Source organism: Haplochromis burtoni, unplaced genomic scaffold, assembly GCF_018398535.1.
Source record: "Haplochromis burtoni strain Fernald_Lab_line unplaced genomic scaffold, NCSU_Asbu1 Contig_1960, whole genome shotgun sequence".
In the NCBI taxonomy this organism is placed as follows: Eukaryota; Metazoa; Chordata; class Actinopteri; order Cichliformes; family Cichlidae; genus Haplochromis; species Haplochromis burtoni.
The window spans coordinates 1-10,802 of record NW_024584321.1 but is presented as its reverse complement, the minus strand read 5'-3'; the positions used below and the strand labels follow the sequence as shown (position 1 = coordinate 10,802).

At 43.6% G+C, this 10,802-nt stretch overlaps 1 protein-coding gene across 1 annotated transcript; it reads left to right on the top strand.

Annotated features, from left to right (window-relative positions):
- Positions 1-9,092: 9,092 nt before the first annotated feature.
- LOC121813581 lies at positions 9,093-10,794 on the top strand (the record flags this gene model as incomplete). Its single annotated transcript, XM_042217428.1, has 1 exon — positions 9,093-10,794. A coding segment is annotated over exon 1 (1,596 nt), but the record flags the coding sequence as incomplete, so codon positions are not given.
- Between the last annotated feature and the right edge of the window lie 8 nt (positions 10,795-10,802).

Here is a 10,802-nt window from a genome sequence, read left to right as displayed (position 1 = left end):
ATGTTTTGCAGGAGTTGTCCTCAATGTCAGAAGACTTCAATTAGAGTCCCCACCAAAGCACCACTCCAACCTCTCCCAATCATTGGTATACCATTTCAGCGTCTTGGCATGGACGTAGTTGGTCCTGTAGAAAAAAGTAAATCTGGAAATCGCTTTATGCTAGTCATTACAGACTATGCTACGAGGTATCCTGAAGTCTTTCCATTAAAAACTGTTAAAGCAAAAACTGTAGCTTCCTCATTGATTCAACTGTTCTCAAGGGTTGGATTCCCACAGGAGATTTTAACTGACCAGGGCACTAATTTTATGTCCACACTGTTGAAAGAGGTCTATAAGCTGTTAGGCATCAGGAGTGTGCGGACAACCCCTTATTACCCACAGACAGATGGACTGACGGAGCGCTTCAACCAAACTCTCAAACAAATGCTCCAAAAGTTAGTCAATGATACAGGGTCTGATTGGGACCAGTGGCTGCCATACCTCCTTTTTGCCTACAGGGAAGTTCCTCAAGCCTCCACTGGCTTCTCCCCATTTGAGCTTCTTTATGGCCATGAGGTGAGAGGCCCATTGACCCTGCTAAAGGACTCATGGGAGGGAGAGCAAGGTAAAGAGGAATCTGTCAATGTTATTTCATGTTATTCATATGAGAGAAAAGCTTCAGCAGATGAGTGAACTGGGTCAGAGCCATATGGCAGCTGCTCAGACGCAACAAAAGACTTTGTTTGATACAAAAGCTCGCCACAGGAGTTTTGTCCCTGGCAGGAAGGTTTTGGTAATGTTGCCAACTTCTGACAGCAAGTTGCTGGCAAAGTGGCAGGGACCCTTTGAAGTACAGAAGAAACTTGGACCTACTACCTACAAAGTTTCTACACCAGGTCTCCAGCGAGGGAGTAGAGTGCTCCATGTTAACCTTCTTAAGGAATGGATTCCACGCACTGAGAATAAAACAGAGGGTTTGCTTATTCACAGCATGGATGAGGAGGAAGAAGTTAATGACTACTTGCCTTCAGTAACAGTCTCTGTCCTGGACCTGAGCCATCTCACCAGTGAGCAACAGTCTCAGGTAACGCCTCTGATTAATTCAGACCTATTTCAAAAGTACCCAGGTCGCACGAGTCTGGTGGAGCATGACATTGTTTTAAAACCTGATGCAGCTGTGAAGCGTATGAGTTACAGGATACCGGAACGCTTCCTGGTGGAGTTAAAGGAGGAGGTGGACCTCATGCTGTCTCTTGGAATCATCCAACCTTCAACAAGTGAGTGGTGCAACCCTGTTGTGTTGGCTCCGAAAAAGGATAGCACGATACGTTTCTGCATCGACTTCAGGTACCTCAATTCCATATCAAAATTTGACTCTTACCCGATGCCACGCATTGACGATCTCATTGAGCGTTTGGGGAAGGCAAAATATCTAACGACCATTGATCTCTCCAAGGGATACTGGCAAGTACCTCTCACTAAACGGTCTCAAGACTTGACAGCATTGCGTACTCCGTGGGGATTGTTTGAGTTCACAGTCTTGCCATTTGGTCTGCATGGGGCCCCAGCAACATTTCAAAGGCTAATGGATAAGGTACTCTGTGGGCTCTCAGCATTCACCTGTGCGTACCTTGATGATGTTGTTGTTTTCAGTGGAACTTGGGAAGAGCATGTGGATCACCTAAGGATCGTGCTGGATCGGCTGTGTTCCGCAGGCCTTACCATCAATCCAACAAAGTGTGCTCTTGCTAGGACTGAAGTCCAGTACCTCGGGTTTACTGTTGGAGGTGGGACAATTAAACCACAGGTTGACAAAATTAATGCAATTGCATCATGTCCTCTTCCACAAACCAGGAAACAGCTGTGATCCTTCCTCGGCATGGCTGCGTTCTACAACAGATTCATTCCCAACTTCTCAGCTAGAGCAGCCCCACTGACGGACAGGATTGGCTCAAGATGTCCCAATAAGATTCGGTGGACAGCTGAAGCCGTTGCAGCTTTCAAAGACCTTCGCCAGTCCCTGAGTAAGGACCCCGTTCTGCACTCACCAGATTTCACAAAAGACTTTACATTGCAGACTGATGCTTCTGAAAGGGGTTTGGGAGCAGTGCTTCTGCAGGGACCACCAGAGGATCGACATCCTGTCGCCTACATCAGCCGTAAGCTGCTACCAAGGGAGAGCCGCTACGCAACGGTTGAGAAGGAAGCCTTGGCCATTAAATGGGCACTTGACTCTTTCAAGTATTATTTGCTGGGAAGAGAATTCATCCTTCAAACTGACCACAAAGCCCTGCAGTGGCTGGAGAGAATGAAAGACACTAATGGGAGAATCACCAGGTGGTATCTGGCTATGCAGCCATACCGGTTTAAGGTTCACTATATCCCTGGTAAAGACAATGCCATTGCTGATTACCTCTCTCGCTGCCTGATGGAAGATCCAGAAGTGGGGGGGTGTGTGATGGCCAAACCCGTGGCCACACTCTAAAGTCGGTAACTTTTGTATTTTCATTCTTCATTTGAACATAGTAATACATTTTAGTTGCCAATAACTTTATTGATTGGTTTGGATACATTTGTTCTATTTGTAAGCGCGCACATTTAGTTTACTTATGTATTCATACTACTTCATTTCTTTGCTTTCTGACTAACCTTTGTCTTTTTATTTCTTACCTGCCATCATCCCTGGGAGTTGCTGGACAAAAGATGGTAGCCAGGGTTTGAAACCATTAAATACAAAGGAAGATAATTGGACCACACCACCACTTCCTGCTGAAGGGGGGAATGTGTGTTTTCTTTACTTTAAAAACAAAGTATTTGTATTTAATTAAATATTTGAGTTTAGGGTTTAATGGGTTTTTTGATTTTCTTCTTTAGTGTTTAGTTTATTAACAAACTAGATTGTACTGCATCGTTTGTGATTTATGATTGTGTTTTGTTTGTTACCCCTCATGTGTCACAATGGTCTGATCAGCCATTATATATACCCTTGTATGTCATTTCATGTTTAGGTCAATTATGTATGTTTGGGCAGTCATTTGGTTTGTTAAGGTTGCAGTTTTTGCCTGAGTTCAGTTTTGTTTCTTTGACCTCTTTTATGAGCTCAACATTTATTAGTCTTGTAAATATAATTTTTGGGGGTTAAATAAATGGAAACTATATTTTTCTAATAATTCCTGGGCTCCTCCTGTTTTTCAACTCGGTCCATCACATGTGGTGTCAGAAGTGGGATCCTTCAGTTGAGGAGACAGGATTTTTTTTTATTTTTTTTTATTTTTTGCATTTTTCTGCCCTTTTTTCTCCCCTGACAAACTTTTTGAGCCATGCAGAATGCTGTGCGCCCAAAGAGAGGGAATAAAATGGAGGCCAAAGAGGCCTTGCAGCAGCCAGAGAGGGAGAAGGAGATGGAAGAAGGAATTTCAGTTGTGGCTGGAGACACTGAAGGAGAGGATACCAGGGAGCCAACTCTCCTTGATATTGCTGGGATTCTTCAGGCTTTCATGGGACAACAGGAAGTTCGAGATAAAAAGCAGAGAGAGGATGCTATACTGCAAGAACAGCGTTTTAAGAGTTTGCAACACCAGTTTCGGCTTTTGCAAATGGAAGTGCAGGCCAGAACCACCCCACTTCCAGAGCCCACATCAACTGATCCAGAGCCTGTTGAAACTCCAGCTGATTATCAGACACAAGCAACATCTCAGCATGAGGGTTCTGGCTCAGCCTCCATATTAACAGGTCAGTCTGTGCATATTCATCATCCTAAACTGGAGAAACTAGCTGTTGAAGATGATGTTGAACATTTTCTGACCACTTTTGAGAGAATTGCAGCTGCTTGTCGCTGGCCAGAGTCAGACTGGATTTTTCACCTCATTCCTCTTCTCACTGGTAAGGCTCGAAGTGCCTATGTTAATATGGATGTGGACGATTCACTGCAATATGAGAAGGTAAAAGCTGCCATTTTGCAAAAATATGATATAAACCCAGAAACATACAGGCAACGATTTCGCTGTCTTGAAGTTTTTGATGAGAGTCCCAAGGAACTGTATGCAAGACTGAAAGAACTTTATGAGAAATGGATTCAGCCTAAGAACAGAACTATAAAAGAAGTTGGTGAAATTATTATCTTGGAGCAGTTTTTAAGAATGCTGTGTCCTGAGCTTCAGGTCTGGATTAAGGAGCATAATCCAAAATCTGCTGCAGAGGCCGCCACCCTGGCTGATGTGTTTGTAGCTGCCCGAAGTAAGAGTCAGCCATGGAGCAACAGTGCATGGAAGGCTGCCAGAGATTCACGTCGGTCGCAACCCCCTCAGCATCCTCAGAGGTCAGCGACGGGTGTGGGTAAGCCCTTTACAAGGGAAACGCAGCCTCTGAATACCTCGAAGCCAGGTAAAAGGCCACCAGTGTGCTACCTTTGTGGACAGGAAGGTCACACTAAGCCCATGTGTCCTAATAATCAAAGAAAATTATCTCAGATGTGTTTTGTGCCTCACCAGAATGTGGATATTAAATCTGAGAGAAAGCAGTCAAATAAAATCCCCACAGTTAAGATTAATGGACAAGAAATTAATGCTTTAATAGACACTGGCAGCACACGGACTCTGGTACACAGGAAATATGTGTCAAAAGACTACACATGCCCCTCTGAAACCATATCAGTTTGCTGTATACATGGTGATGAAAGACCATACCCTACTGCTGATCTGTTTATTAAAGTGCAGGGGACACCCTATCTGTTAAAGGTTGGTGTAGCTGATAATCTGCCCTATCCTGTAGTTCTTGGGGAGGATCTCCCAGTCATCTATGATTTGTTGAGAGAAGTGCAAGAGTGCAATGTTGCTATAACAAGGGCTCAAACTAAAAATCAGGATGAGCATTATGCAACCCTCAGTGCTTTACCCTTCTTTGAGGCTGAACTAGAGACAGATCCCGGGAAGTCTCGGAAGCCACGCAGTCAAAGAAGACGTGAAAAATTTCAACACACTGTTGGAAAGACATCAGTTCAGGCTGCTCCAGATATGCCTTTAGGTTTTTCAGTACCTACGAACATCAGACAAATGCAGCAGGCTGATCCAACTTTGTCTGCCATGTTGCTGAGGGCTAAGGAAAAGGACTCTGTTGAATCTGACACAAATAAAGAGCTGTACATTCTGCAAGATGGCATTTTATACCACCAGCACGGCCAGGTTAAACAGTTAGTGGTCCCTAAAGTAGCCCGTGAAACAGTGCTTACTTTGGGGCACTCCATTCCCTGGGCTGGCCACCTAGGGAAGCATAAGACCACCGCTCGCATCAAGCGATACTTTTTCTGGCCTGGTTTGCGCTCAGATGTTGCTATGTTTTGCAGGAGTTGTCCTCAATGTCAGAAGACTTCAATTAGAGTCCCCACCAAAGCACCACTCCAACCTCTCCCAATCATTGGTATACCATTTCAGCGTCTTGGCATGGACGTAGTTGGTCCTGTAGAAAAAAGTAAATCTGGAAATCGCTTTATGCTAGTCATTACAGACTATGCTACGAGGTATCCTGAAGTCTTTCCATTAAAAACTGTTAAAGCAAAAACTGTAGCTTCCTCATTCTGATTACCACGCTCGGGTACTCTCCCACAAATTCACTACCAGGGCCTAATTGTCACGAGCGTTGAAGAGCTATAACTGTACGGCTCGATGTGGTACACCCTTTATTACCCACAGACAGATGGACTGACGGAGCGCTTCAACCAAACTCTCAAACAAATGCTCCAAAAGTTAGTCAATGATACAGGGTCTGATTGGGACCAGTGGCTGCCATACCTCCTTTTTGCCTACAGGGAAGTTCCTCAAGCCTCCACTGGCTTCTCCCCATTTGAGCTTCTTTATGGCCATGAGGTGAGAGGCCCATTGACCCTGCTAAAGGACTCATGGGAGGGAGAGCAAGGTAAAGAGGAATCGTCAATGTTATTTCATTGTCATTCATATGAGAGAAAAGCTTCAGCAGATGAGTGAACTGGGTCAGAGCCATATGGCAGCTGCTCAGACGCAACAAAAGACTTTGTTTGATACAAAAGCTCGCCACAGGAGTTTTGTCCCTGGCAGGAAGGTTTTGGTAATGTTGCCAACTTCTGACAGCAAGTTGCTGGCAAAGTGGCAGGGACCCTTTGAAGTACAGAAGAAACTTGGACCTACTACCTACAAAGTTTCTACACCAGGTCTCCAGCGAGGGAGTAGAGTGCTCCATGTTAACCTTCTTAAGGAATGGATTCCACGCACTGAGAATAAAACAGAGGGTTTGCTTATTCACAGCATGGATGAGGAGGAAGAAGTTAATGACTACTTGCCTTCAGTAACAGTCTCTGTCCTGGACCTGAGCCATCTCACCAGTGAGCAACAGTCTCAGGTAACGCCTCTGATTAATTCAGACCTATTTCAAAAGTACCCAGGTCGCACGAGTCTGGTGGAGCATGACATTGTTTTAAAACCTGATGCAGCTGTGAAGCGTATGAGTTACAGGATACCGGAACGCTTCCTGGTGGAGTTAAAGGAGGAGGTGGACCTCATGCTGTCTCTTGGAATCATCCAACCTTCAACAAGTGAGTGGTGCAACCCTGTTGTGTTGGCTCCGAAAAAGGATAGCACGATACGTTTTGCATCGACTTCAGGTACCTCAATTCCATATCAAAATTTGACTCTTACCCGATGCCACGCATTGACGATCTCATTGAGCGTTTGGGGAAGGCAAAATATCTAACGACCATTGATCTCTCCAAGGGATACTGGCAAGTACCTCTCACTAAACGGTCTCAAGACTTGACAGCATTGCGTACTCCGTGGGGATTGTTTGAGTTCACAGTCTTGCCATTTGGTCTGCATGGGGCCCCAGCAACATTTCAAAGGCTAATGGATAAGGTACTCTGTGGGCTCTCAGCATTCACCTGTGCGTACCTTGATGATGTTGTTGTTTTCAGTGGAACTTGGGAAGAGCATGTGGATCACCTAAGGATCGTGCTGATTTGATGAAAGTGATAAAAATAGAAGCTCTGTCTCTCTTTATTCTGACATTTAACTAAGTCAAAAGATATTTCAATATTTATTTATCCAAAACAAAACAAGTTTACTCTAAACTGATGTTGTACAGTAAAAAAATGTTTTTATGTTTTCTCCCTAAAGTGTAAATATCTGGTTTCAGCTGTGAATATACTGCTGTGTATAGAAATTCCTCTTGTTTTGCATAGAAATATACTGAACAACATACAAAGAATAATATATAAAATAACATCTACCAGAGTTTTTTCTTTGAAACAAGCTCCTTATGTCCATTGCTGTGTTCATCTGTACATAACTTGTCATGGTCCTGGGTCGGTGACCCAGCACTTTAAGTTTATTATTATCATTGTTCTAGTTTATTCTGATTTTGTATTTGTTCTTAGGGTTTGAGTTGTGCGTTTCTATCATCCCTACCTGTGACTCCCCTCTGTGTTCTGTTCGTGTCCCCAGTTGGTAGTGTAAAACAGTCTGTGTGTTTCCTGTTTTACTTTGTAGGTTTGTCTCGTTATGACCATTAGTTCCAGCTGTGTCCCCGCCTGTCTGCCATTTCCTAATTACCTGGTGTGTGTATTTACACTGCGTGTCTGCCTGTGCACCTCGTCGCGTCGTCTGTGTTCATTCCCTATGTTTCTCTACGTCTCCCTGTTCTGCCGTCCTCATCTGCCATCTCTGAGTTTCTCCCGCTGACCTTATGTTCCAGGTTTGTTTGTTAGTTTCACGCAGTTTAGGTTTATGTTAAGTCCTGCCCTCACTTCTGTTATTTTTACTGTAAATAAACCTCCACTCGCATCTCCATCACCGTCTGCATCTTGGGTCCTCATTTATTCATCACATGGCTGCTGCCCCAGTCGTGACATAACTGAAACCAGTTTAGAGAGTTTGTTTAGCCGTGGAAGGAAACAACTGAATATATGAAATAAACACACATGTGAGCAAAGACTCTTTAAAGAAACAGCATTGTTGTTGTGCGGCTTTTCATTTCGCCATCTGGAAGAGCAAGTAACGTAATATGGGTCAAATGATCAGTTTGATATCAATCTTTTGTGATTCACCGTCATATTTACATTATTTGTACAGTACGAATGATTTGCTTTGGTACCTGGTCGAACTTAAGCTCTCCTCTGCCTGGCTGCGCTTCTCCTACAGCAAACTCGCAGGCAGCAGCTTCTCCCCCCTCGCTCACACGCGTAAGTGCTGTGCTCAGTCGCCCAGTGCCTGAGCTCGGATCATACCAAAATTAGGGGGGATTTATGACTGTGCGCTATGTGCTCCGAATATAGTGTGTGGTTTTTGGTCTCAAGACATCCAACTCTACCTCACTCAGGCGGACATCCATATCAGCCAACTGTGATGGCCAAACCCGTGGCCACACTCTAAAGTCGGTAACTTTTGTATTTTCATTCTTCATTTTGAACATGGTAATACATTTTAGTTGCCAATAACTTTATTGATTGGTTTGGATACATTTGTTCTATTTGTAAGCGCGCACATTTAGTTTACTTATGTATTCATACTACTTCATTTCTTTGCTTTCTGACTAACCTTTGTCTTTTTATTTCTTACCTGCCATCATCCCTGGGAGTTGCTGGACAAAAGATGGTAGCCAGGGTTTGAAACCATTAAATACAAAGGAAGATAATTGGACCACACCACCACTTCCTGCTGAAGGGGGGAATGTGTGTTTTCTTTACTTTAAAAACAAAGTATTTGTATTTAATTAAATATTTGAGTTTAGGGTTTAATGGGGTTTTTGATTTTCTTCTTTAGTGTTTAGTTTATTAACAAACTAGATTGTACTGCATCGTTTGTGATTTATGATTGTGTTTTGTTTGTTACCCCTCATGTGTCACAATGGTCTGATCAGCCATTATATATACCCTTGTATGTCATTTCATGTTTAGGTCAATTATGTATGTTTGGGCAGTCATTTGGTTTGTTAAGGTTGCAGTTTTTGCCTGAGTTCAGTTTTGTTTCTTTGACCTCTTTTATGAGCTCAACATTTATTAGTCTTGTAAATATAATTTTTGGGGGTTAAATAAATGGAAACTATATTTTTCTAATAATTCCTGGGCTCCTCCTGTTTTTCAACTCGGTCCATCACATGTGGTGTCAGAAGTGGGATCCTTCAGTTGAGGAGACAGGATTTTTTTTTTTTTTTTGCATTTTTCTGCCCTTTTTTCTCCCCTGACAAACTTTTTGAGCCATGCAGAATGCTGTGCGCCCAAAGAGAGGGAATAAAATGGAGGCCAAAGAGGCCTTGCAGCAGCCAGAGAGGGAGAAGGAGATGGAAGAAGGAATTTCAGTTGTGGCTGGAGACACTGAAGGAGAGGATACCAGGGAGCCAACTCTCCTTGATATTGCTGGGATTCTTCAGGCTTTCATGGGACAACAGGAAGTTCGAGATAAAAAGCAGAGAGAGGATGCTATACTGCAAGAACAGCGTTTTAAGAGTTTGCAACACCAGTTTCGGCTTTTGCAAATGGAAGTGCAGGCCAGAACCACCCCACTTCCAGAGCCCACATCAACTGATCCAGAGCCTGTTGAAACTTCAGCTGATTATCAGACACAAGCAACATCTCAGCATGAGGGTTCTGGCTCAGCCTCCATATTAACAGGTCAGTCTGTGCATATTCATCATCCTAAACTGGAGAAACTAGCTGTTGAAGATGATGTTGAACATTTTCTGACCACTTTTGAGAGAATTGCAGCTGCTTGTCGCTGGCCAGAGTCAGACTGGATTTTTCACCTCATTCCTCTTCTCACTGGTAAGGCTCGAAGTGCCTATGTTAATATGGATGTGGACGATTCACTGCAATATGAGAAGGTAAAAGCTGCCATTTTGCAAAAATATGATATAAACCCAGAAACATACAGGCAACGATTTCGCTGTCTTGAAGTTTTTGATGAGAGTCCCAAGGAACTGTATGCAAGACTGAAAGAACTTTATGAGAAATGGATTCAGCCTAAGAACAGAACTATAAAAGAAGTTGGTGAAATTATTATCTTGGAGCAGTTTTTAAGAATGCTGTGTCCTGAGCTTCAGGTCTGGATTAAGGAGCATAATCCAAAGTCTGCTGCAGAGGCCGCCACCCTGGCTGATGTGTTTGTAGCTGCCCGAAGTAAGAGTCAGCCATGGGGCAACAGTGCATGGAAGGCTGCCAGAGATTCACGTCGGTCGCAACCCCCTCAGCATCCTCAGAGGTCAGCGACGGGTGTGGGTAAGCCCTTTACAAGGGAAACGCAGCCTCTGAATACCTCGAAGCCAGGTAAAAGGCCACCAGTGTGCTACCTTTGTGGACAGGAAGGTCACACTAAGCCCATGTGTCCTAATAATCAAAGAAAATTATCTCAGATGTGTTTTGTGCCTCACCAGAATGTGGATATTAAATCTGAGAGAAAGCAGTCAAATAAAATCCCCACAGTTAAGATTAATGGACAAGAAATTAATGCTTTAATAGACACTGGCAGCACACGGACTCTGGTACACAGGAAATATGTGTCAAAAGACTACACATGCCCCTCTGAAACCATATCAGTTTGCTGTATACATGGTGATGAAAGACCATACCCTACTGCTGATCTGTTTATTAAAGTGCAGGGGACACCCTATCTGTTAAAGGTTGGTGTAGCTGATAATCTGCCCTATCCTGTAGTTCTTGGGGAGGATCTCCCAGTCATCTATGATCTGTTGAGAGAAGTGCAAGAGTGCAATGTTGCTATAACAAGGGCTCAAACTAAAAATCAGGATGAGCATTATGCAACCCTCAGTGCTTTACCCTTCTTTGAGGCTGAACTAGAGACAGATCC